Source organism: Zootoca vivipara, chromosome 2 (genome assembly GCF_965207765.1).
Source record: "Zootoca vivipara chromosome 2, rZooViv2.hap1.1, whole genome shotgun sequence".
In the NCBI taxonomy this organism is placed as follows: Eukaryota; Metazoa; Chordata; class Lepidosauria; order Squamata; family Lacertidae; genus Zootoca; species Zootoca vivipara.
In genome coordinates this window covers 110,027,318-110,054,070 of record NC_142584.1, presented here as the reverse complement: position 1 = coordinate 110,054,070, position 26,753 = coordinate 110,027,318, and the positions used below count along the sequence as shown (strand labels likewise).

At 49.4% G+C, this 26,753-nt stretch overlaps 1 protein-coding gene across 14 annotated transcripts; it reads left to right on the top strand.

Moving 5' to 3' along the window:
• Positions 1-336: 336 nt before the first annotated feature.
• On the top strand, positions 337-25,780 carry BAG6 (BAG cochaperone 6). 14 transcript variants are annotated; one of them, XM_035107153.3, is made up of 26 exons: positions 548-794; positions 6,677-6,785; positions 7,628-7,745; positions 8,584-8,807; positions 10,404-10,457; positions 12,428-12,502; positions 13,217-13,392; positions 13,670-13,799; positions 14,182-14,379; positions 14,530-14,806; positions 15,285-15,371; positions 15,505-15,612; positions 15,845-15,957; positions 16,049-16,133; positions 17,398-17,771; positions 18,586-18,919; positions 20,143-20,312; positions 20,418-20,471; positions 21,925-22,027; positions 22,124-22,248; positions 23,131-23,277; positions 23,755-23,814; positions 24,701-24,844; positions 24,962-25,069; positions 25,174-25,320; positions 25,448-25,780. In XM_035107153.3, exons 2-26 carry the CDS (start codon positions 6,708-6,710, stop codon positions 25,544-25,546), a joined length of 3,588 nt encoding a protein of 1,195 aa, XP_034963044.3. In that variant the 5' UTR covers positions 548-794; positions 6,677-6,707; the 3' UTR covers positions 25,547-25,780. The 14 variants fall into 14 exon arrangements, with proteins under 14 accessions (XP_034963052.3, XP_034963044.3, XP_034963051.3 ...); XM_035107159.3 differs by having other exon boundaries at positions 551-794; positions 8,584-8,774; XM_035107156.3 differs by having other exon boundaries at positions 590-790.
• The last annotated feature ends 973 nt before the right edge of the window (positions 25,781-26,753 follow it).

The window sequence follows — 26,753 nt, the reverse complement described above, 5'->3', positions numbered from 1 at the left end:
TGTTCAGGTCGGATACTGTTGCTAGGAAACAGGGTAAACAAAAATGGCGGCGACAGGATTGGTTTTCGGGTTACAAGGGGAGCATGCCCTAAACAAACATGGCGGACAACGCAGCTTCCCGTGATTGTAACCAACATGGCGGGAAAACTGGCTTCACCACAGGGTGTTTGTCCTGCGCCAACTTCAAACCGCGCAGCGCGCTTCACTTCCTTTTATTCCTTTCTCGGCCAGGCGCTTGATGAAGCGGAAACTGCGTCACAAGGGTAACGTACTGTGGTCATGAGAACAGGGCGTAGGCGTGAGGTTATTAAGCTCCTCCCACTTCGCTCTTTTAAGCATTTCTTTAGGGGAGCAATAAAGCCTTCGTTCAGATACGGGGAATTGTTTTAAAGCACATCCCGACCCAAATTATGGAATGAGGGAACCAGAACCGTGAAGGCTGTCATGGAGACCACTTGCAAGTAAAGCAGGCACTCTCTATAGTCAGCTATACGCCGGGAACGGAAGAGCAAGACGTAAATAGTCCCGGCGGGCCGCTCGCGCATGCGTTGTAGCGAGTAGCCGGGGAACGCGACGGCGCAGGAAGGAGACACTCCAGGCGCGAAGCCGGCGGCGGTTTCGTTACCAACGGCCGCTTCAGAGCTTTGTAGACCCGGAGGGTGCGGGGGAGGCAGAAAGGAGTTTCGTGAGAAGGAACAAGAAGCGGGAAGATTCCGGTAATCCCGTAGACCCCCCCTCCTTTCCCTTTGGTCGCCGAGGGAAGCGGAAGTGCCGCCATCTTGGGAGAGAGGCAAGTGAGTTGCGTAGAGCTAGAAACATATAGAGCTATATAGAAGCTGCGGCACAAAGCCTTCGCGTAACGGCATTGCTTAGCCACTCGGCATCTCTCTTCTGACGGAGCCTGTATCGTTATCATTTGCGTTGGACGTTAAGAGTGAAAAGCCGGCTCATTAATTTAGAGACGATCGTGGTGGGCGGTCTTCATTCCCCCCATTACTATCTCTATGGTGCGTCAGTGGATCGACTTCTTGACAGTCGTTTGTTTGACCGGAAGTGTCCTTGCATTTGAGCGGAAGTAGGATTTTTGTGCTGGAATTGGCTCCCTCTCGGACGTGAAGCGGAAAGGACGGAGGGCAGGTTTGAAAAATCAATCTGTGGTTCAGCGTATTAAGAGGGGAGCGAGGAGAAGGAGGAGGAAAAAGAAGGGAGGGTGTTTCTGCTTCCTATGGCTGGCAAGCTCTGGGTGGTGGCACGAGGATAATAATAATAATTTATTTATACCCCGCCCATCTGGCTGGGTTTCCTCAGCCACTCTGGGCGGCTTCCAACAGAATATTAAAATACAACAATCTATTCAACATTAAAAGCTTTCCTAAACAGGGATCCCTTCAGATGTCTTCTAAAAGTCTGGTAGTTGTTTTTCTCTTTGACATCTGGTGGGAGGGTGTTCCACAGGGCGGGTGCCACTACTGAGAAGGCCCTCTGCCTGGTTCTGTTTGGCTTCGGCACTGGACCTCAGTGTCCGGGCAGATTGATGTGGGTGGAGACGCTCCTTCAGGTATACTGGACCGAGGCTGTTTAGGGCTTTAAAGGTCAGCACCAGCACTTTGAATTGTGCTCAGAAATGTACTGGGAGCCAATGTAGGTCTTTCAAGACCGGTGTTATGTGGTCTCAGCAGCCGCTCCCAGTCACCAGTCTAGCTGCTGCATTCTGAACTAGTTGTAGTTTCCGGGTCACCTTCAAAGGTAGCCCCACATAGAGCGCATTGCAGTAGTCCAAGCGAGAGATGACTAGGGCATGCACCACTCTGGCGAGACAGTCCGCGGGCAGGTAGGGTCTCAGCCTGCGTACCAGATGGAGCTGATAAACAGCTGCCCTGGGTACAGAATTGACCTGCGCCTCCATGGACAGCTGTGAGTCCAAAATGAGGGGTTCTGCTGCTGTGAGGTTTTCCCAGTAAGTGGCTGGATCACATGCTCTGCTCTTGCTTTCCTTTCCTAATCGTGGTATCAGTCGGTGGCGTTCCAGGTTCCCTTTGTAAAGTGCCTTGTACGTGCCACAGCCCAGCACCTTTTGAAAGAAGGTGGCTAGATAGGGTTTGGCTCCCCAGCTAGTGGTTACAAGAACTCTGTAACTTTTAGGAGCAAAGACTGCCAGGTTTCATGAGCCTGAAAGCAAATAAAAGTTGATGGTAAGCATATAGGGGTGAGCAAGTACCCAATACTTTGTAAGTTAGCAGTTTTGTTATCCATCTTTGGTTTGGGGTGTTGGATAAAATTAAGTTCCTAAATTAAACTTCTACTGTTTATAAAATGCTGTTTTAAGGCATGTTACTTATCTTTAACCCCAGTTACTTAGATTGTGAGCCTATTGACAACAAAAACATCTCTCTTGGAAAGCTTGCTGTAACATGCTCTGAGTTCACATGATAGAATATGCATAAGTCTGATAAATAAAACAGCTCAGGGAGGTAGAGATGAAGTGAGGAAAGGTCATAGTTCTTTTTCCAGGATCTCAGGATAAGTTAACAGACTGCGACTTGCACTATTATTATTACAGTGGTACCTTGGTTTGTATACGTCTTGGTTTGTATACGTTTTGGATTACAAACATGTCAAACCCGGAAGTGCGTGTCCCGGTTTGCAACCTTTTTTTGGATTACAACCCTTTTTTTTTTAAATTATGAACACTTTTTTGGGATTACCTGCCTTTCACCATGAGGTCCCAATTTAAAAAATACGTTAAAACAGTTAATACAGATTACAATCATGAGAATAAGGTCGGTCCTAAAATATTTATCTTAGGTTCACATAAGGCTATGCACATAATACTGTGCAATGATCTTCATGGCTGTTGTTGTTGTTGTTGTTGTTTAGTCGTTTAGTCGTGTCCGACTCTTCGTGACCCCATGGACCATAGCACGCCAGGCACTCCTGTCTTGCACTGCCTCCCGCAGTTGTCAAACTCATGTTCGTAGCTTCGAGAACACTGTCAAACCATCTCGTCCTCTGTCGTCCCCTTCTCCTGGTGCCCTCAATCTTTCCCAACATCAGGGTCGTTTCCAAGGAGTCTTCTCTTCTCATGAGGTGGCCAAAGTATTGGAACCTCAGCTTCATGATCTGTCCTTCCAGTGAGCACTCAGGGCTGATTTCCTTCAGAATTGATAGGTTTGATCTTCTTGCAGTCCATGGGACTCTCAAGAGTCTCCTCCAGCACCATAATTCAAAAGCATCAATTCTTCGACGATCAGCCTTCTTTATGGTCCAGCTTTCACTTCCATACATCACTACTGGGAAAACCATAGCTTTAACTATACGGACCTTTGTAGGCAAGGTGATGTCTCTGCTTTTTAAGATGCTGTCTAGGTTTGTCATTACTTTCCTCCCAAGAAGCAGGCGTCTTTTAATTTCGTGACTGCTGTCACCTTCTGCAGTGATCAAGGAGCCCAAGAAAGTAAAATCTCTCACTGCCTCCATTTCTTCCCCTTCTATTTGCCAGGAGGTGATGGGACCAGTGGCCATGATCTTGGTTTTTTTGATGTTGAGCTTCAGACCATATTTTGCGCTCTCCTCTTTCACCCTCATTAAAAGGTTCTTTAAGGTTGTGTCATCTGCATATCTGAGGTTGTTGATATTTCTTCCGGCAATCTTAATTCTGGCTTGGGATTCATCTAGTCCAGCCTTTCGCATGATGAATTCTGCATATAAGTTAAATAAGCAGGGAGACAATATACAACCTTGTCGTACTCCTTTCCCAATTTTGAACCAATCAGTTGTTCCATATCCAGTTCTAACTGTAGCTTCTTGTCCCACATAGAGATTTCTCAGGAGACAGATGAGGTGATCAGGCACTCCCATTTCTTTAAGAACTTGCCATCGTTTGCTGTGGTTGACACAGTCAAAGGCTTTTGCATAGTCAATGAAGCAGAAGTAGACGTTTTTCTGGAACTCTCTAGCTTTCTCCACAATCCAGCGCATGTTTGCTATTTGGTCTCTGGTTCCTCTGCCCCTTCGAAATCCAGCTTGCACTTCTGGGAGTTCTCGGTCCACATACAGTGGAACCTCAGTTTATGAACACCTCGGTTTATGAACGCTGCAGACCCATCTGGAACGGATTAATTCATTTTCCATTACTTTCAATGGGAAAGTTTGCTTCAGTTTATGAACGCTTCAGTTTATGAACAGACTTCCGGAACCAATTACACCCATGCTTCAGTTTATGAACGCTTCAGTTTAAGTACTCCGCGGACCCGTATGGAACGGATTAATCCACTTTCCATTACTTTCAATGGGAAAGTTTGCTTCAGTTTATGAACGCTTACTCTGCAGACCGTCTGGAACGGATTAATTCACTTTCCATTACTTTCAATGGGAAAGTTCGCTTCAGTTTATGAACGCTTCAGTTTATGAACAGACTTTCGGAACCAATTGTGTTCATAAACCGAGGTACCACTGTACTGCCTAAGCCTGCCTTGTAGAATTTTAAGCATAACCTTGCTAGCGTGTGAAATGAGTGCAATTGTGCGGTAGTTGGAGCATTCTTTGGCACTGCCCTTCTTTGGAATTGGGATGTAGACTGATCTTTTCCAATCCTCTGGCCATTGCTGAGTTTTCCAAACTTGCTGGCATATTGGGTGTAGCACCTTAATAGCATCATCTTTTAAAATTTTAAATAGTTCAGCTGGAATATCATCACTTCCACTGGCCTTGTTATTAGCAGTGCTTTCTAAGGCCCATTTGACCTCACTCTCCAAGATGTCTGGCTCAAGGTCAGCAACCACACTACCTGGGGTGTATGAGACCTCCATATCTTTCTGGTATAATTCCTCTGTGTATTCTTGCCACCTCTTCTTGATGTCTTCTGCTTCTGTTAGGTCCTTACCACTTTTGTCCTTTATTATGGTAATCTTTGTACGAAATGTTCCGTTCATATCTCCATGGCTGAGCAGGGATTTAAACCTAATCGTTCCTGGAAGAGGGATTGTTGCTTGTGAGATGCTTTATAAATGGTACAGAAAGGCTAAAGGAGCCTGAGTGGTCTTTCTGGGACACACACGACATTATCAGTCTTTGGAAACCTAGGGTTAGCACCATGTTAGGCAGAACCAAGGTTGAACACCCCCAATCCTAGTCATGTTAATACAGCAGTAAGGCCATCAATGTACTTCCAAACAAATGTGCTTAGTTGCAGTCTACATTTGCTGTTTTGTTTTTTATCATGGTCTATGGGTTTCTTACGCTTCCTCATAGGAATTCATAACATTTCTTGTTTCTTTGGATGAAGGACGGTATAGAAATTTTATAAATATGTAAAAAGTTAGAATTTCTTCCAGGTCACCAGACAAGGAACCAAATTGATTTGTTCTTTCTTTTAGGTCACAAATGTCTAACATACTCATATGTAGACTGGTGGGTTGTTAAGCATTGTGGACTCCTGTAAAGCTTGTACAGGTGTTAGTGGTATCCCCTGCCTCCTGAAAAGAGAGATGTACTTTCAGCACCGTCTTGTACATGTTAACACAGTGGAACCTAGTGCAGGAGGGTTAGAAACACACTGCAACTTTTGAGGGACATTTCTACCTTTTCAGTCCCAAGGCATGCAATAAAACAGGCTTCCTCAACCTCGGCCTTCCAGATGTTTTCAGACTACAATTCCCATGATCCCTGACCACTGGTCCTGCTAGTTAGGGATCATGGGAGTTGTAGGCAAAAAACATCTGGAGGGCCGAGGTTGAGGAAGCCTGCAATAAAACCTGAGAGTGGTTAATGCTTGTCCAGCTTGGAATTTTGCACTTTATACTTTGTATGTCGTTCCACGTGCTATTGTTGCAAAGAATGCAAGTGATGATAATGTTTTGGTAGACATGGAAACAAAATACTTAGAATGCAGAGTGCACATACCTTTTATTAAGCCAGTCAAGACATATGTATCAGTAATAAGTAAGCCAGTAGGGGTGAGCGGTGTCACAAAAGGAAGGGGAAAGGCAACAGAACATACAGATTCATTGTGGTATAAGCATTAGTGGACTAGAGCCCCGTTAATCAGATGCATGAAGGGTTATCCTTGAAAAGGAGGCATACATGGGTGTATAGCCAGAAGTATTTGGTCTGACATTTTGTGTGTGTGTGTGTGTGTGTGCAAAGTTCAAATGTAGCACAAAGTAGAGCAAGTAGAGCTTTGCTTAGAAATGTCAGAGGCTCTACTTCTTGCAATCTGCCAGTAAAGGGTATGCTATGTATGTGACAAAATGACATTTGTCCATTGGGTCTCAAACTCCCCACCCCATGGGCCACTTGAAAATTGCTGAGGGTCTTGATGGACCGCTTAATGGTTGTAGCAGTTGCAATACACTGCTAGATGCTGAGAGATTTTTAATCATATTTTTATTGCTTCTTTTATTTACATTGTCTTACAATTTGAAATCACTTTAGTTTCCTTTTTTTACATATAAACTATACTACTGCACGTACTTAAAGCTGTACTCTTTAATGTTATATAGCCAGCATTGTTCTGTGTGGATATTTTTGTATATTACATTTAAAAAACACACCCAACAGCTGAAGATCTATTTGAGAAAGCAGACTTAGGGTCTATTTTGTTTCTGATGCCTTCACAATTGTACTTCTTTGGTTACAATTGCCAAGAATCAGATTGGTATATTTCCCCTTCTTGCAGGAGTAGCTAAGGAAGAATTTGAGGCGGCGTCATGTCGGAGCCAGAGAACCTCGAGGTGATGGTTAAAACCTTGGACTCTCAGACAAGGACTTTCACAGTGGAAGAAGAGGTGAGAAGCCCATAGCTGGGGCTGCAGCCAGAAGGTGGGAGGGTAGCGAGGGGTAACTATTAAGGTGCTCTGGTGTAACTGTGGCAGGACATCTGAAGGGCTCATGCCTTGGAGGAACAACTGAGGATCCCTAGGCCCAGTTGCTGACCCAGAAGTGGCAGGAGCTGGTAGGTGGAAAAACACTAGCCGGGAGGCCTCTGGAGAATTAAAAGAGGGGTGTAGGTATTCTGGCATTGTCACAACACATGTAGTGTGGTGAACAATCCTGTCTTGATTCAATCCACAAGCGATGGCATCAAACTTTTTTTAAATTAATTTTTAGCGACCCATTTCACATTGCATTCTTCCTTTCCAGAATGGCCATCTTAAGCTCAGTTCCAGAGTGTCCCGGGTAGTTTTTAATCCTGTGATAGGGCCATATCCAATGCCACAGCACTGCTGGTGCAACTGGTATCCATGAGTACAGCAGAAGTTCTTCTGCTGTCTCCTCCAGCCCCTCGCACATCTTCATAATCAGCTGTGGGGGGCGGGGGTATCCTCTGCAGCAGATTTTTGGGGGGTGTGCATATAGGGGAGAACAAGCACAAGTCCTGTTGCTCCTGTGGAACTCTACTGGTATGGCATTGGATCATTTAGGGTAGTTGGATAGGGTTTTTTTTTTGCCACTGTCACTCATGTAGTGACAGTGTGCTAGTACTGTACAGAAGTTGTATACTCCCTGGAGGGTTTGTTATTTATTTGACTAATATTGACATGGAGCAGAGGCCAAGGACTGATGAGCAGTGGGGGGGGGGAGGGTTGCCCTGCTACATCTTCTCAGTGCGATTGTTTCTGCTTTGTAGATCACAGTGAAAGAGTTTAAGGAGCACATTGCAGGTTCAGTCAGCATCCCCTCGGAAAAGCAGCGCCTCATCTATCAAGGGAGAGTCCTTCAGGATGACAAGAAGTTGAAAGAATACAGTGAGTGGAAATTCCAGTGGGGGTTTGAGGGGGGAGGGGCCTGAGGAGCTCTTGCCTGGGGCGGGGAGGGGGGCATGGATAAAAGGTTAAGTTGTGAGGGACACCGAAAAGTGCTGGTTCCTGCCGTCCCTCCCCAGAAAAGGCCCTTGAGCAAGCTTAGCATTGAATAGGAACATTGTATAATTTCCTTGTTCCATAATTACTTCGGAGGGCTCTCATAATTGCTGGCTGATCTAGTGTGTGCTACTGTTAGTCACGCTGTGTGCAACAGAGCCCCAAAATTTAAAAAGAAACACATGTAAAACTGCCTGAGGAGGCTGTGATTTTTAAACAGCGAAGGAGGTGCTTACCATAGCTGTTTTCTCTCTCAATGCCTGCTCCAGTGCTTTGTTGTTGCTGTTGTTTTGCCCAGCAGGGTTCCATGCATGTTTTAATCTTCGTAAACATGCATCTGAGATCCATTGCGGGCCTGGATGAGGGCAGAACAGTCTGAGAGTAGATAATGTCAAGCAGAAAACGACCGGCGGGGAGAGGGTTAGGCATCCTCTCTGCCACTTCTCTGCTTAAAATACATCCAGTGAAAGTTATTTTCATTTAAAAAAAGGAAACTGTCTGGGCTTTTCCTATGTACATTTTCCCGTAACGTGCATCTTTACCCCTAAAGAGAGCTGCTTCTCAAAGAGTGTAGTACAGTGTGCCCATCAAAGGCCCATGCTGATATCCTTGTCGAAACCCAAGACCCGCTCTTTGACTCCTCAGCTTTGGAAGGTTGCCGGGAGGATAAAAGGTGAGTGCCCTTTTGACGAAACCTTCACGCTTGTCCTCTCTTCCATGCCAGATGTCGGGGGCAAAGTCATCCACCTGGTGGAGCGTGCGCCTCCTCAGACACAGTCGCCCTCCTTGGGGGGCCCTTCTGGAGCCGGCTCATCCTCCGTCCCTCACAACGGATCAGGCCCCCGGGTGACAGGCCCAACTGTGCACGACCGCAATGCCAACAGCTACGTCATGGTGGGAACCTTCAACTTACCAGTAAGCATTATGGACCCGCAGCCACCCACGCAAGTGAGTTTTAGCCAGAGGGTGCTGCACTGCAGGGGAAGGGGGAGTGTCGTGCCTCCCCATAATGCTTTTAGTGCTTTCCACCCCCAAACAATAAAAAGGGGAGGAAATTGCTGGTGTTGGTGCTATGTGGAGAGGGGGGCATTTACGGTGGTAGGGGCTTAGTGGCTGGGTGCTCTTGCATGCAGTCAGTGGCAGAGGGCGCTATTCTGTACCTGAGCTGTCTTTCTTAACCCCAGATACTTCGTGATTCTGCTTGGTCCTCTTGCCCTTTTGCAAGCAGCTGATGAGGGAGGGGGCAAGGGACAGGATCAGCAAGGGAACCGCTTAGAGTAGCCACGGCAGCATTTTCTCCTGCTGCTTGGGAGAGACCTCTAAAGGTCTGGTATTCGGAATGAGAAGCAGCAACCTTACCTATACGTCTCTACAGGGTCTCATCGGGGACAAATTCCTGTCTGGCTTTGCACCTTTCATTGTATTCCCACAGCAGCTGACTTGTTGGGTTGTGTGGGCAGCATGCATGACCTTAGCCGGACTTGCAGGAGCCGTAGGGAGGGTGGTGGTTCTGGGCAATAGTGACAGGATAGTGGCCACCCATGAAGCAAGGCAAGGGCCACTTCTGAAATTACGCATGCTTGTTAATGCACTTCTGACGGTGGTGTGCTGGCCGGCTGGCAAATGAGGTCTTTCAAAATGATTTATTCGCTCCACCACATAACTTGGATCGGTGCCTCATAGCATAGTCCTAAGCTTCAGAAACACTCCCTTTTGAGGCTTACTTCCAGCCCAAGGGCATGCCTGCCCACCTTTGAAAACACACGTGTGTGTGTGTGCGCGCACACACACACACACACAGGGATGAACCAGTTTGGGTCAGGCTTGCATCTGCTTCCCTCTGAACGTCTTTGTGCAGCTTGGGATAATGCTGCAGCTTGCATAACCTGTGAACCCACAAGAGCCCACAGAATGCAGATCATGTGCTTTTGCCCCCAGGCTTCAGCTTCCTAAGAACCCCTGTTTCCTTCTTAACAAAACACACCTTTCTAGCCCTTAGGGCTGTGACAGCTAAGCTTAAAAGTGCCTGATGAGAAGCCAAGGGACAGCTGAATCAGATGGTCAGTTTGCAGGCAGGTTTTTGGTGTGTTCTCCATACCTCAGTGCTGGTTCCCGTGACTAGCAAAGAAAGTCATGATTTCCAATGCCTGCCTTCTGTGGTGCAGAGTCTGGATTGCCTGGGCAGAGCACTTATTTTATCACAAGGAGACTTGGAAGTAATGTTTGAATATGGTTTAACAGTGTGTCTTGACCATGTTTGTCTCGTGAAAAATCAGACTCCAGTCTCAGTGCAGCCAGTACTATGGGACAGTATCTTGCAAGTGCTGTGTAATGTCAGAAGAGACCCTGGGGGGTGGGGTGGAAGCCATGGTTTGATGGTGGTATTGTTTTCTCCTGGATTTCCTTGCCTTTCTTTCTGCTCCATTTTGTTATTTCTCTCTTCTCTTCCATCCTCTTCCCCCCCTCCTCTATTTTTTGTTTGTTTCTTTAATTTCCTCCCCCTCTGTCTTTTCCTTTTCTCTCCCCCAACCCCGCTTCCCAAAGAGCGATGGATCGTCTGTGGATGTTCATATAAATATGGACCAGGCTCCCATACAGGTACAAGTGGGGTGGGAAGACTGGGATTTACTGACTTGAGGTTGTACATATTCTGTCCGGGGTGTGTGTGTGTGTGTGTGTGTGTGTACGTGCGTGTTAGCGTAACAACAATGATTTATTTCAGTAGCATCTTGGTGATGTTTGATTTTTTTAGGGGCGGGGGTAACTTTCCATGAAGGGAACTGCTGGTGATTTAAATTGATCTTTCCATTTTAAAAACTAATTTGGGTGCCTTCCCAAAAATTTTGGGAGTCCTAAATTGTTGTTCAGGTTTACACTTTGACTGTTGGTGTGATAGTTGACAGCCAGCCTCTTATTTCACCGTAGTCAAATATTATGATTTCAAGACTGCCCTTGTGTTAGTGGCGAGCTACCTTTTTATATTATCACATTGTACAGATCTAGACATCGCTGCCCTAGGTGGCCAGGCTGAGGGCAAAGGTGCCAGGCACCAGTCCAGGCTTTGCACAAAGATAGGCTTTGCTGGGGGCACTTGGTTCTAAACTTCTTCTTTTTTTGTGAAGACTTCTTTCCCATTGAAACATTGGAACTCTGGACGTGGTCTGGGGCTTATCCTTAGATGCCAGAATTTTTATGAACAGAGGATGTCACCTCTACTCGGCATCTCACAAGAGCCCAGCAGGACTTCAGAGCTGGTTCCCTTGTGAGCATGACTCCTGCTAAATTCATGTTTGAAATCTGTGGTTCTTACTTCACTAGTCATGTGACAGTCTGGGGCTTCCTCCATCAGGGATATTTTCCTGTGTGAAGGCCATTCAGCTGCCTGGCTCCCACCATCTCTTTTTGGTAGATGTTTCCACTGGTAGCACATCTGAAGAATGGTGTCTGAAATCTGTGGGTTCAGTGTTCTAGGCAGCCCGTTTGCAGTGACTCCCAGGAGAATCGCAAAATGAACCTCCGAGGGTGTTTTAAGTCTTTAAATATTGCTGTTACCAAAACAACAACAACCCCTGCCTAAAATCTGCATAATGCTACTGAAACTATTCGGTGCCTGTCGCTGTCGTTCAGACCATGAAGTTAAAACTGCAACAAAAAGAAACAAAGCAGGAATGGTCATGAATTGCTTCCGTGTTGAAGAAAACACATTTCAGGTGCCTGTTGAAAGAAAAGAAGATAAAGCTCATTTATATGCTTCCTAAAGGGTTGTCAGAAGGAGAAGCTGGTTAGATGTCTCTAGGGGAAGGATTTCAAAGGGTCAGCATCACAACTGAGAAAGCGCTGGCCTTTCCACTTCCCATGACATTGCTAGCAATGTTGCCTATCCTTGAAGTTAGACTTGGCAGTTGCTGGCACAAGAATGAGCTGACAGGTAGAGCATCTCCTTGGCATGCAGAACTTTCCAGTTTCATGGCACCACGTGTTAGAACAGAGCTGGGAAGCTGGTGGCCTTCCAGGTGTTGTTGAACCCCAGCTCCATTAGCCCCAACCTGCCTGTCCAATGGTCAGGGGGTGAGAGGAGCTGTGGTGCAGTAACACTGGAGGGCCAGTGTGAAAGACGCTCTTGCTGACACAAAGGAGATTTGCTGCCGGTTAGACTGGACAATATTGGGCTCGGTTGGGGCCTGGCATAAGACACCTCTCTCTGTGTTCTGTGAAGGGGATCTTTGAGGGTCTGGGGTTCAGGAGGGTGGCAGGTTGGGGAAAACAGGGTGTAGGTTGGGTGAATCCTATCTGAGTACTGGTGGAGGACTGCAAACATTCTGGGTCTTGAACCCTGTTTTGGTCTGGCCCTCTGAGTTCACCCCCCCCTTTTTTGCTTTGAGCAGAAGATGGAAAAGGAGTTGCATGATTTTAGTCTTAAATGAGCCCATTTTCCTTTATGGCATTATCTCTGTAAGGGGGCTGGAGGGGGATTGTGGTTCTGATTCAGAGAAGGGGGAGAAGGGGGACTCTGGCAAGGTGAGCCCCTTTGTTTGATTGGGGTCCCCTCTCCTCTCCTCTCGTTCCAGAGCGAGCCTCGAGTCCGCCTTGTTATGGCTCAGCATATGCTACGGGACGTCCAGGGCATTCTGAACCGACTAGAGGTGAGCCGGCCTTTGAAATTTTTTTTTGGGGGGGAGGGTGTGTGTGCAGACAGGAATATACCAGTGGCCTGTTAAAGCTTGAGGGAAGGGGCAGTTGTTAATCTACTTATGTTATTATTATGCTGTCTGTTGTTATGTTTTTTTATTATTGTGCTCTGTAATGTGTTTTTAATGTTGTACACCTCCCTGGGATCTTTTGACAACGGGCAGTACAGTCATACCTCGGTTTAAGTACGCTTCGATTTGAGTACTTTCAGTTTAAGTACTCCACAGACCCGTCTGGAATGGGTTAATCCACTTTCCATTACTTTCAATGGGAAAGTTCGCTTCTGGTTAAGTACGCTTCAGGTTAAGTACGGACTTCCAGAACCAATTACACTCATACTTCGGGTTAAGTACGCTTCAGGTTGAGTACTCCGTGGACCCGTCTGGAACGGATTAATCCACTTTCAATGGGAAAGTTCACTTCAGGTTAAGTACACTTCAGTTTAAGTACTCCGCGGACCCGTCAGGAACGGATGAATCCACTTTCCATTACTTTCAATGGGAAAGTTCGCTTCAGGTTAAGTTCAGACTTCCGGAACCAATTGTGTACTTAAACCAAGGTACCACTGTATATAAATTGAATTAATAAGAATAGTGGCAACAACTTAGAATTGGGGCAGGGACACCTCCTTCTGGGCTTCAGCCGCCACGTGCTCCTCCTTTCCTTAGGGCCGCACCAACGGCCAAGTTGCATCGGGACCCGAGGAGACTGCATCTGCCAGCCCCACCGAACGGGAGCCCATGGAGGGAGCTGAGTCTGAGCCTCCCAGTGAACCCACACCAGCTGAGGAAACGCCCCCACCAGGGGCCGAGCCGCCCCCTACTGCTGAGGCTGCTGCGCCCAAGTGAGCAGCTGGCATACTGGGCAGGGAGGGCAAATGGGGTCCTGGCTGGCTTCTGTGGCCTGACATTCAAAGGGGGGAACTGCTGTGTGGTGGTGGAGGGGTCACCAAAACAAGAGGGTGGGCTGGTGCAAAGGGGTCACAAAAGGGAGGAGGAGGAGGGTGGAGTGGAGTAGATGGGTGAGCTCAGAAGGGAGGCCTTGTTGTTCTGCCAGATCATCATCATCATCATCGAGGAGGCCTAAGCATCATCTGAGCACCCTTTCTCTCTACCCCACAGCCACCCGTCCCCAGGCGAATACGTGGAGGTCTTAGGGGAGCTCCGCGGGGTGGAGAGCAGGCTCCAGCCTTTCCTCCAGAGATACGAGGAGATCCTTGGAACGGCCAGCACTGCAGACTACAACAATAATGTAAGGGCGAACTCGGAGGTGTGCGTCGTGGCATCCCAGACCAGGGAGCAGTGATCGGAATCTTGTTCTGTTTTCATGTGGGGGGTTGGGTATGTCCTCTCCCCCTCCCAATGTTTTCTTTTCTATGCAGTGTGTTACTCATACGACAAATGCTGGGACTCAAACCTGTCTGGGGATCTGTGTTTGGGAGCTGCTCGTCTTCCAAATCCTGACCGGTGGAGGCTGCTGGTGGTTGCTTGTTGAGAAATGTTAGGGTGTTTTGTATGTTTCTGGGCTTGAACCCAGAGGAAGTTCTGGGGCTGAATTTTGGCAAGTGTTTGGCCCACTCGTCCCCTATCCCGGTGGTTGAGACTGTCTTTCTACTACCTCTTGCGTTTGGCAGACGGAGGGCCGTGAAGAGGACCAGCGCACTATCAACCTGGTGGGGGAGTCTCTGCGCCTCCTGGGGAACACCTTTGTGGCGCTCTCTGACCTGCGCTGCAACCTCTCCTGCAGCGCCCCCCGTCACCTCCACGTGGTGCGGCCCATGTCCCACTACACGGCCCCCATGGTGCTGCAGCAGGCTGCCATTCCAATCCAGGTGAGTGCCCAGCTTGTGGATGGGCTGTTGGTGGTGGTGGCGCTTCTGCCTTCCCTGGTTGAGGCGTCGACTGCAGGCTGGCCAGCTCAGCGAGGCAGAGCGGAAAGGAGCAGCAGGGCCCGCGGCCTGATCTCTCACTCTCTCTTCCAGATCAACGTTGGAACCACAGTCACTATGACAGGCAACGGGGCTCGTGGGGCTCCCGCCGGCTCAGAAGGCTCCTCTGCTTCCCCGGCTGCCCCCGCCACCCAGCCCCGCACTTCCAGCCCCGTCGAGGGCGGGCAGCCATCCGAAGGGCCGCCCCCTTCGTCTTCCCCGGTGGTCACCCCGACTCAGACTCAGGCCTCCCAGACAGGCCACCCCCGCGTGATCCGCATCTCTCACCAGACGGTTGAGCCGGTGGTCATGATGCACATGAACATACAGGGTAAGCACCGCCCAGGTTCCTTCTTGGGGAGCCTACAGGGGAGAGAGAGACCGATTGTAGGGCCCTGGAGCAGGGCGGGGGGCAAAGAGCCTTTATTTTCTGAGGGATGCTGGCTCCCTTCTGGTGTTGGCTTATCAGGTCCTTTGTAGAAGGGTGCCCAGGGCCTTGCAGTGTAGTGGTCTGGCTAGGGGGGGGGGGTTTAGGCCAAGAGGTCTCTGTTTGGCTGAGTTCTGCGTAGGTAGCAAGGAGGGAAAGAACCCAGGAGAAAAGGGGGAGCAGGAGAAGAAAGTGGGGACTCAAGGGGGAGCGATGCTGCAGATCTCTCCTAGCAAAGCCAACACACACAGATAACATAGGTTTGTTCTGAGCAGTTTCTGCATGTAGGATCCTGCGCAGTTCAGTTTCTCTGGGAGGATGCAGGGGAGCCTGTGACACTTGTTGTCATTTTAAGTTCTGCTTGCCTTTCTCGTCCTTCAAGACTCCGGTTCCCCGATGGGTGGGAGTGGCTCAGCTGGAGTGCCACCCACAGGACCTGCCGGACCCGCTGGGCACCCCCAAGGAATGGGTAAGGAGGGAGAATGAAGGCTGGGGTGGGGGGTGGGGAGAGGGGTTTGTATGAGATTGCGCATCTTGACTGTGGGCTGTTGGTTGAGCCTGCCTTGTGTTTTTTGTGTTGTCTCCCTCCCCCTCCCCACCAGGTGGTGCTGCTCACATGCCGCTCCCCAGCCTCCCGCCAGAGTTTATGCAGGCTGTTGCCCATCAGATAACCCAGCAGGCTATGGCAGCAGCCGCATCAGCGGCGACAGGTAACAGCACGGGAGGGCGCTGAAACATAGCAGAGGATACTGTTTTGCGGGTGGGAACGGTTGATGTCTTTCCCTCCCCTTCTGTGGTGTTGCCAGTACGCAGGAAGCTGCCTTAGGCTGAACCAGATCGCTGTTCCATCGAAGCCATTGTTGCCTATACTTGAGTGGCAGCAGCTCTAGGGCCCGGATTTTGAACGGGACGGACTTCTACCTGCCTTTTCCTGTTCCCTAGGCCAGCAGGTCCCTAGTTTCCAGTCGGCTCCGACGCGTGTCGTGATCGCCAGGCCCTCTGCTCCGTCTGTGCGGCCCACACACCCTGGGTCACCCCAGGCACCGGGACAAGGGGTGAGGACTAGGGCGGAGGGAGCATCTTTTCCGAGAGGGGATCGCTGTTCCCCGTCGGCCGTTTTCTACCGAATCTCTTTCTCTCTTGCAGGGTCCTGGCGTTGGGGGGAATGCTTCCTTGGCTCAGATGATCAGCGGGCTGGTGGGGCAGCTCCTCATGCAGCCGGTGATAGTTGGTAGGTGGCGAGAGGCAGAGAGAAGGGGGGGTGGGGAAGTGTGGGTGACGTTTTCGCAGTGTTTGGAATGGAAACGTGGGTGGGTCGTCGTGCAGTGATCACTAAATGGGAGTTGGACCTCATCAGTACATAACTCTTCTTCTGGAATAGTTAATGGCATAGGGGATTGTGTGTGACACAGAGAGAATGAGAGAGAGAGAGAGGGCAGGGTGCTGACTTTGTCCATGCAAACAGTGCTATTTTGTTATTTTCATTGTGCAATCCTATATTAGGATTTCAAACTCTTTCAGACTGTTCATTGGTGGCAACAATAAATACATCTATTCATAAAAAACAACATGCAAACAGTGATTTCAATATGTGCTGGTAATTGCAAATATCCGACCAAAGAGTAATAGCCAAGGAGCTTGTGTTCTTCAGGTTATGAAAATTTTAATTCCAAAACAAGAAAAGCTGAATTCTGCAACCTGTATAAATTCTGCAATTCAGACACTTCCATAATTCTGTTTTGCTGGTAATTGGGAGGAGAGCAAAAAAGAGAACTGTTATCTCAAGGGTGTTGGAAAGGATGAGTGTTTTGCTAGTTAATTTTCCCCACAGGTTTCTGCCCAAATGCCTTTTCCAAAGCCTTACTTGTGGTTTTTTTTTTTTTTTTTTACAAACTGATTAGAAAACAGTGTCTGTAGCAGAAAAATCTGATAGGGAGTGCCCCACCTCCAGTTCACGTAAGCCCTATTCAGCTCCTCTGGTTTCCATGATTAGGCAAGGTTTCCTACACACTTCTAAGCATAGCTTTGCATTCTTCTTTTTTAAGAAAAGGAAATGGGGGTTCTGCAGACGAGTAGACGTTCCCTGCTTGTTCTCTGTTCCTGAAGAATTGTAGCATAAGAGCAGCCTTGGCACTCGTGAATCCTGGCTGTTTCTGCAGTGAGATGGTGTGGCCTCTGTAGGCATACCCACATGGGTTTGGCTTCCCTCCACCCTGTTTTGGAAAACAGATAGAGAACTCCAACTATGGTTGGTCCAGGGAAGCCGGCTGGAAGGAAACCTTTAAAATCAGGAGTTTGTGATGGATCTGTTTTTGTTTGTTTGTTTTTTGAGATGAAGCAGCTGGTCAGGAGACACCCTGTCCCAGGCTCTACTTGGGGGTGGGCACCCAGCAGTGGTCAGTGACTACCTGGGAAGGAATCTCCCTCTTTCTCAAATGTTCCCATGCCCTTGCCTGGTCACTGACGTAGCAGACCTCTTCGTTTTTCCTTCCTAGCTCAGGGCAGCGGGACTTCACCTTCTTCTTCTTCGCCCTCCTCCTCCTCCAACTCTTCCTCTGTCAGCGCCCAAGCCACCTTCAGCACCAGCAATTCTGCCTCCCCTCCCACAGCCTCGGCCAGCGCCGGCACCACCAACACTGCCACCACTGCCGCAGGGGGCAGCTCTGCTGGTGCCCCAGGAGGGCCCATCCCCTCCGGCCAACCCCCGACGGCCGCCGCCACGGAGCTCCAGTTCTCTCAGCTGCTGGGGAACATCCTGGGGGCAGCCGGCTCCAGCATGGCTGGCGTGGCCGGCCTGGGTTCCCCCACCATCACCGTGGCAATGCCTGGCGTCCCGGCTTTCCTGCAAGGCATGACAGACTTCCTCCAGGTAAGCTTGGTTCCAGCCTCACTTCATTCCCCGGAGTGGCGGTTTCAGCAGAGGTTGGTGGCAGCAGATCAGCCCCTCTTCCATCCTTCCTCTCAGGGGAGGAAGGGTCTGCTGGCATACTTTCAGGAGATCCTAGGTTTTGGGTGTTCTGTCTGTTGAATCCATATATCGCTCCCCGCTAGAAGAAGCCTTGAATCAATTCACAACCACAATAAAAGTGTGTGGCATTTTAAAATGGAGCCAAACTCAGTCCTTCTGCACAAAAATCTGCTCCAAGTTACCCCCGACGCCCATTTAAGCTGTGTAATTTAGAGGAGCAAAATCATAGAATTGGAAGGAACCCCACGGTTCATCTAGTCCAACCCCCTGCAGTGCAGGAATCTCAGCTAAAGCATCCAGGACAGATGGCCATCCAACCTCTGCTTAAAAACCTCCAAGGAAGGAGAGCCCACCACTGTTCCAGTGTCGAACAGCTCTTGCTGTCAGAAATTTTCTCCTGATGTTTAGTCGGAATCTCCTTTCTTGTCACTTGAAGCCATTGGTTCGAGTCTTACCCTTCAGAGCAGGAGAAAACAAGCTTGCTCCCTCTTCCATGTGACAGCCCTTGAGATACTTGAAGATGGCTATCGTATCTCCTTTAACGGCTGGCTATCCAAAGCCCTTGCTGATGTGCTTTGGGTCACCCAGAGACCTGCCGTCTTTTGGCCCCAGCCCTGCCTTCACTTTGACCTGCACCTGCTGGCCTGAAAGCCTTTGCATGTGTTCCCCCAGCACCCTTGTGGCCTCACTTCCCCCCCTCTCCTCCTCTCCGCAGGCGACACAGATGGGGGCGGCTCCTCCCCACCCTCCGGAGCAGGCCCCGCCTCCCCCGCAGCCAGAGGCCTCCCCGCCTCCTCCTCCTCCCCCGCCCACGGCTCCCCAGAGTGGCATGGAGCCGCCTTTCGGGGGCGGGAGCAGCAATATCCGTGGTGGCACCTCGGCAGACGCCCTGCCACCCGAATTCTTCACCAGCGTGGTGCAAGGGGTGCTGTCGTCCATGATGGGGTCGCTCAGTGCGCAGCAGGGCAGTACCGAGAGCATCGCGGACTTCATCCAGCGCCTGAGTGGCACCAGCAACATCTTTGAGCCAGGCACAGAAGGGGCCCTGGGTAAGGAAGGTCTTGGATGTGCCCCCCTTGCATGGTTGGGGGGGGGGCCTGCCGGTTAATAATAATAATAATAAATTATTATTTATATCTCACCCATCTGGCTGGGTTTCCCCAGACACTCTGGGCGGCTCCCAACAGAATATTAAAAACACGATAAAACTTCAAACATTAAAAACTTCCCTAAACAGGGCTGCCTTCAGATGTCTTCTAAAAGTCAGATAGTTGTTTATTTCCTTGACATCTGCTGGGAGAGCGTTCCATAGGGCGGGCTCCACTACCGAGAAGGCCCTCTGCCTGGTTCCCTGTAGCTTGGCTTCTCGCAGTGAGGCAACCGCCAGAAGGCCCTCGGCACTGGACCTCAGTGTCCGGACTGAACGATGGGGGTGGAGACGCTCCTTCAGGTATACTGGGCCGAGGCCATTTAGGGCTTTAAAGGTCAGCATCAACACTTTGAATTGTGCTCAGAAACCTTCTGGTTTGGAGAAGGTTGCCTTCTGCCTCCTGACTAATTCAAAGACTCCTCCTGTTTTCTGGGTGCCCCAGTTGGTAGAGGCAGACTAGCCCTTTTTATCTCTCCAGTCACTACCCTCTCTAGAATCCCTTGCAAACCTTGGTCCTCCTTTTTCTTGGATGTCTGTCGCCCACAACTTCCCACAGTCTGGACCAGCGTTTCCCAAACCTGGGTTTCTAACTGTTATTGGACTACAATTCCCATCATCTCCGACCACTGGTCTTGCTCGCTTTGAGCCTTTGAGCCCTGGCTCTGCCACCGTTGCCCTAGGTGGAGGGGGGGATTCCTTTTCCAGCTTCACTTCCTCTCTGTTGCTCTGCATGGCAGCTCCGCTTCATCCTGAGGCAAAGAGATAATTGCTTGCCTTAGGCTGATTGAGAACAAGCTCATGGCTGAAATGGGACAAGCTGAGTTGCAGCTCTGCCTCTTGGCCACTCTTCTGCCTGAGCTCCATGCCAGCAATGTCCCATAGAGGCGTCTTTCGCCTGAGGGACGGCCTCTCTCACCTGACATTGCTCCCTTCCCTCCAGCCAGGCAGAAGTGCCGTGAGGCTCTTTCTCCTTGGGGAAATCCCAGGGCAGGGCAAGGGAGTAGTTGAGACCTGCTTCCGTTCTCTTTCTCCTGGCATTTCTAGCTGTTGCTGCTGCCTCCCTACATCCCTTTTGAGTTGAGCAGAGGGTCAGCTTGCAAGGTTTGTGTCCTTCCCTTCTAGGCTTCTTTGGAGATCTGCTCTCCCTCATCTGCCAGAACTTCTCCATGGTCGACATGGTGATGCTGCTGCACGGGCAGTTCCAGCCGCTCCAGCGGATCCAGCCCCAGCTCAGCCGCTTCTTCCGGGAGGAGTACCTGCATGGCCAGGAGCCCACCGAGCGCAACGTTCGGGTGAGTGGACCCGGCCCTAGTACCAAGCGCAAACTCCCCCTCCCTCCCCCCACTCCATTCCTGTGGTGCTTGCTAACAGTTTCCCCTCTCTTCCGGCTTTTCCAGATGGCCACATACAATTTGATCAACGGCTTGGAGGAGTACATTCGCGAGAGTTTTGTAAGTTCCACTTCCTCCTGTGCAGCGAGGTGTTTGTGGGCTGCGGAGACTTTGGGCAGGATTTAGATGGGCCCAGGCATCTTCCTCTGGCACCTCATTGGTCACTAAAATGGTTGGATGGTTCCCGGGATGGCATTTGTATTTCTCTCATATATATATATGATTTTCAAAAATATAAACGTACAACAAAAAACAATTCAGCATCCAAATATTGAGATTGCTCTGAATCTCCTGGCTTCGCCCCATCCCTTCCATGAGTCCTAATGGTAATATTTCCAACTGCATATCAATACTTATCCAAATTTTTATCCTTCTAAATTATCCATAACTTTCCGTTACATTCCAAGCGTGGTTAAAATTCGGCCAGTGTTTTAACCTGCTTACAATGGTCTCGTAAATAAATTATAAACTTTTCCCATTCTTTTTCAAAAGTTACTGTATTCGTTATTTATGAGCTTCCCAGTTAACTTTGCCATTTCAGCATAGTCCCACCAACTCGGTTTGCCATTCTTCTCTGGTCGGGGCTGTCTCTTCCTTCCATCTCTGGGCTAGTAGTATCCCTGCGGCTGTTGTCGCATAAATGAACAGTATTTTCTGGTCCTTTGGTATCTCGGTACCCATAATTCCTAATAAAAAAGCTGCTGGGTTGTTTTTTTAAAAACAAAAGTTATTTTAAACATTTATTTCATTTCATTATAAATCATCTCCCAGAAATTTGAAATTACTTTACATATCCACCACATACGATAAAAGGTTCCTTCTTTTTCTTTACATTTCCAGCATTTGTATTTCTTACCATCACAGGGCCTTCAAAATTTTGCCTCCTCCTCCATGGGAAGGAGTCATCCTACCCTCCAGATCTTCCCTGCCTCTGATGGGTTAGGTTGGGTCTTCTGTGGGGAAAACCAAACCAAACTTTGCCTCAAGTTTTGCTAGGTATTCCTTGTCTGTCTCTTTGACCATAGTGTTGATTCCTGCTGCTTTTGTGTGGCGTTGCCCCAGACCTGCACCGGGTGGATGGACAAGAGAGGGGATCGTTCCAATTGGCAAGCTGAAATTCTTGCACTGGTGCAGGTTTTCCCAAACTTGGGTCTCCAGCTGTTTTTGGAGTACAACTCCTATCCTCCTTAGCTAGCAGGACCAGTGGTCGGGGATGATGGGAATTGTAGTCCAAAAACAGCTGGAGACCCCCAGTTTGAGAGAGACCCTGCATTAACAGAACGATTGTCAAAGCGGGAGATTGATTTCCTCCCCGAGGTTTTTGTTTTTGGTTAATAGTTTGATCTGAAAATGTCTAGCCTCCACAATGGTAGGCAGCCAACATGTGACAAGAACGTCTCTGTGTGTCTATGGATGCAGGCAAAAATGCTCTTTGAGCTGGCTTCTTGCTGCCCTAAAGCTATATAACCCCGACTTCCCCTGGTGTCTGATGCCTCCTATCCCCCCCCCCCAGGCCTCCGTCCGAGTCCAAGATGGCGTTGACATCACCCGCACCAACCTGGAGTTCCTGCAGGAACAATTCAACCGCATTGCCATGCACATCCTCCACTGCGCTGGTAAGGGAGTGGGATGAGTTCAGGGAGCTTTCCGGAGGGGACTGCCTCTCCTCCTGGTCCCCCCCCCTCCAGCATCCATCTCCTATCTCCTTCCAGATAATACCTTTGGTTATCGGCTGCTGGAGCTGTGCAACCAGGGCCTGTTCGAGTGCCTGGCGCTGAACCTCTACTGCTTGCGCGGGGAGGAGGGAGCCCTGACTGCTGTCATCAACGACCGCATTGTGAGTGATGAGTTGTGCTCTGCTGACGTTCCTCCCCCTTCTTTAGGGGATGTAGGACTGATGCAGGGCAGTGGGGGAGGTACTAGAGCCAACTGAAGAGTTGCGAGAAAAGGAAGCCCAGCGTCGGAATCGCATGGGCAGAGCTGCGTGCTGGAAGTCCCGTTTGGAATTCTGCAAATGTAAATTAATATGGATGTGCCCAGGGGTGAGACGATTGAAATAGGGCGTGGGAAACATTGTCAAGCAACTAGGCTTCCACACTGTGCTCCTGGCGAATGAAGGCCCTATAAAGTCCTTCACTGTTCAAAGTGTGTCTGCTTCACCCTTCTTAACATCTGCCCAATGATAATGATCTCCTTAAAAATGGTGCAGAAAAATTGGAGAACGAAACTGATTGAATGAAGTATGGAAGTCAACCATCCCAATTTATCTTGTGGCCTGGCAGGCAGCTGCTGAACAGTGTCTCCCCAGTATGCTTTGTAACTGAGTGGGGATTATAGGTAACAATCCCAGTCTCCCCAGTCAGAGTCTAGCACACTCTGTTCTGTATTGCACTGGGCCTCAGCTAATGCAGTATCAGAGTTGTGTTGGTCATGAAGCACATTAGGAAAGCAAACGGAAGATCTCAGCTGGTCTCCCACTTTCTTCAGCCCTGAGGACTAGCAACTTAACTCTTTTCGTTGAAACAGATAACTTTGTGAGTCGTATGTTGCCAACTCACTTAACTTGTCCCAAAGGACTTGTTGCCCCGGCTAACTTCGAGGTTGCGTCAGTGAATCGGAAGACACTTTCTCGTTCACTGCTGGCTGCTGCCTTGGAATGGGAGTTTGTGGTCCTGACAGCCTTTGTCTCTTTCTCTTTCTTGGCCCGCCTGGGCGGCAGAGGCGGATGTCAGCAGACATGAACCCCTCCTTGGTGAGCTGGCTCACCACCATGATGAGCATGCGGCTGCAGGTGATCCTGGAGCACATGCCCGTCACAGAGGATCAAATACTACAGTATGTCCGCAGGATGGGCGACCCCCCACAGGTAAAAACTTCTGAAATCGGATAGAGAAGGAGGGGCGGAATCAGGCGCTAAATCCTAGTTTCCTGTGCCTTTTGGGAGGTTCCTCTGTTGTGGAGACGACGCTGGTTCAGGTCTCCGAATGTTGAGCCTTTTGGCCCATAACCCCGTAGTGTCCCGCAATCCACAATTTCAGTTGCAGTGAGGACATTGCAGTTACGGGGCATAATGTCTGGCACAGCCAAGACATTCCATGCAAAACTCAAGGAGAGAGCAGTTGTGGGGTGCTGCTTTCAGTCTCTCTTGCCTTCATGATTCCTTTGGCTAAGATTTGGTAGGGCCACCAGGAGCCAGATCAGGTTGTTTTGTGGACCACATCCTGCTGGGACTTGTTTGTTGGGAGATCAAAGGGGAGGCGTGTGGGGAGACCGTGACTCTATTGTGGGTGCTGGGTAATGCCACCAAGGCCTCTCAATGCTCTCTCTTCTTCCATCCTCTCAGCCTGTACCAGAAGAGCCGATGGAGCTTCAGGCTGCAGAGCAGCCTTCCGAAACCCTGCAGGTACGGAGTAGGAGCCAGGAGCCCCTGGCCTGTGTCTAGCAGGCTTCTTTGAATGTGTCAGGGTGCTGTGGAGCTGGGAGAGGTTATGGTTCTGAAGGTCTTCTGGCGTCCCTCACTGTGAGAAGTGAGGTTACAGGGAGCCAGGCAGAGGGCCTTCTCGGTGGTGGCCCCGCCCTGTGGAACGCCCTCAAGGAGACTTTTAGAAGACATCTGAAGGCAGCCCTGTACAGGGAAGTTCTTAATAGTTTATGTTTTACAGTGGTACCTCTACTTACGAATGTTTCTACTTACGAATGGAGCTCCGTCCGCCACCTTGGATGCGGTTTAGATAGGATTTTTTTCTACTTACGAATTTTTAGATAGGGTTGCTTCGACTTACAAATTTTTTCTCCCAATGCATTCCTATGGGATTCGACTTACAATTTTTTTCTACTTACGAATGTGCGTTCGGAACGCATTAAATTCGTAGGTAGAGGTACCACTGTATTGTGCCTTTACATTTTGCTGCTGCCTAGAGTGGCTGGGGAAAACCAGTTGGATGGGCAGCATATAAATAAAATACAAAGCCCTTAGCATGCGCTGCTGCCAGTGATCCTTGTAAGAACCCTGAGAGGTAGATGAGAAGTGTTCCCATATAGCAGATGGAAGGACTGAGACTGCCTCCCCCTCCCCCAACCTTCTAGGCTCAGCGTGTGTGTCTGAACCAGAGGCTTGTCCCTTCACAACTTGCTGGTATATGGGGGGAAACTTTTATTGATTATGAAGCTGCCCCTACCCAGTGCTGTCCATTGTCTGACTTTGGGACCAAGCCCCTTTTCCGCCTGCAACACCGGGGATATGTGCTTGGCAGACGGCCCCGCTCTCATTCTCTCCTCTTTCCTTGCAGCGAGACAGCACCGCATCTCCGGCCCCGGCCACAACGGCTGAGGAGGCCATGCCCCAGCAGCACGGGGAGCCGGAGCACGAGGAGCCGCAGCAAGGGGAGCCGCCTGCCCCCGACGCAGAGCCCTGGGCAGCTGCCGTGCCCCCTGTGAGTGGTCTGGGGCGGAAGTGGGCGGCGACCAGGGGGAGGGCGGGGAGAAAGAACTCTGGAGTTGCTAATGGGTCCCCCCCAATGCTTTCCTCTTCCCTCCTCCTCGTCTGCAAGGAGTGGGTGCCCATCATCCGGGAGGACATCCAGAGCCAGCGCAAGCTGAAGCAGCAGCCCCCCCTCAGCGACGCCTACCTGAGCGGCATGCCGGCCAAGCGGCGCAAGGTGAGAGGGCCCTTCTGCCCCAGGGAGGATTCGCTTCGCTCTGGTTGCTTCAGCATCTTTTGGAAGCGCAGAATCTTAAACTTGTCCCTACCCTCTCTTGGAAGACTATGCAGGGGGATGGTCCCCAGCTCCTTCTGTCCGAGGCAGTCAACAAAGCGGCCAAAGTAGCAGGCGTGAAACCTCTGACAAGCGCCGAGAGCCTGAGCAGAGACCTGGCAGAGCCAGCGCTGCAGGAAGGCTACCGACAGCAGGTGAGGACGGGGGTGAGGCCTTAGTTTTTGCTTGTTACCCCAATGGGGGCTGTATGGCACCTGTCTTTTCAGGTGATTTGGAGCAGCCGGACTCCTGCCCCTCACTCTCCTTTTTCTTCTCTTTTAGCTGAAATCTGATTTGCAGAAGCGGCTGCAAGCTGATCCCAGCTTCACCCCACAGAGGTTCCCTAACGCCCAGCAAGCCTTTGTGGCTGAGGACTTGTAGTGGTCACTGCCCCCAAACCCTCCTGGATAGGGAGACCCACTCTCTGGGGCTCACCTCTTTGTCCTTTTCTGTGCACGATGCAGACAGCCACTCCCTTCTCAGGCCAAATATTTAAGTTCCTTCCCAACTTACTTCCCCCTTCCCAGCCCCGTCTTCTGGTTGCTGTGACCTTTCTCCCCCAGCGGAGTGTTCGAGTTGCTGCTGAATCAGTAAATAAAGCCACTTGTCCAGGGACTGGTGGTGCTTGTGTGTTTTCAAAATGCTCTTTGGGCTGGTGGGATATTGAGTTGCTTCGTGGCCCGGCGACTGCAGCCAAGTGCATTGATCCGCATTAAAGGATGAATTGATCCAAACCGGCAATTTAAGTTGCTAAGGAAAAGGCCAAATCTTTACCATTGATATCGCTTCCTCAACAGCCGGGTTAATATACAAGTAAAACCAACTAGAGGTTTATATATATATATATATATATATATATATATATATATATATATATATATATATATATATATATATATATATATATATATACATATAAACCCCCACTCTATTTGGTTCTTAACAACCAAACCTTACATCTCATATATGTATTGTGTATATATATTTACATGCTTTCCCTTTAAAAAAAACCAAAAACCCTAGAAAGGGAATCACTTTACAATATTCCCAAATAGATGCTTCCTTGTAACTATCACCTATGGCAGTTTGTAAGGTTCACAAATTGATGGACTTGTATGTGACTCCCCTTGCATTCTCCCATGTAGGAGTCCATACAATTGTCCTTTCTTGTTCTTTCTGCTCCACTTGGCCCAGTGCTACTTACCCTCCCTCAAAAAAAAGCAAAAAAAAATTCTTTTTAGGTGGAATATAAATATTCCTGAGTGAAGTTGTCAGATTGGTTATGATACAGAAAAGCTTTTACACCTCAACACGGATTCAGGTGAAAGATAAAACTTGTAGGGCTTGAACACGTCATGACTAAGGCTGTGGGGCATAATAATAATAATAAATTATTATTTATTATTATTATTAATAATAATATTATTGGTTTCCCCAGCCACTCTGGGCGGCTTCCAACAGAAATATTAGAATACACTAATTTCTTAAGCTTCCCTAAACAGGGCTGCCTTCAGATGTCCTCTAAAAGTCTGGTACAGTGGAACCTTGGTTTATGAACACCTTGGTTTACGAACGCCGCGGACCCATC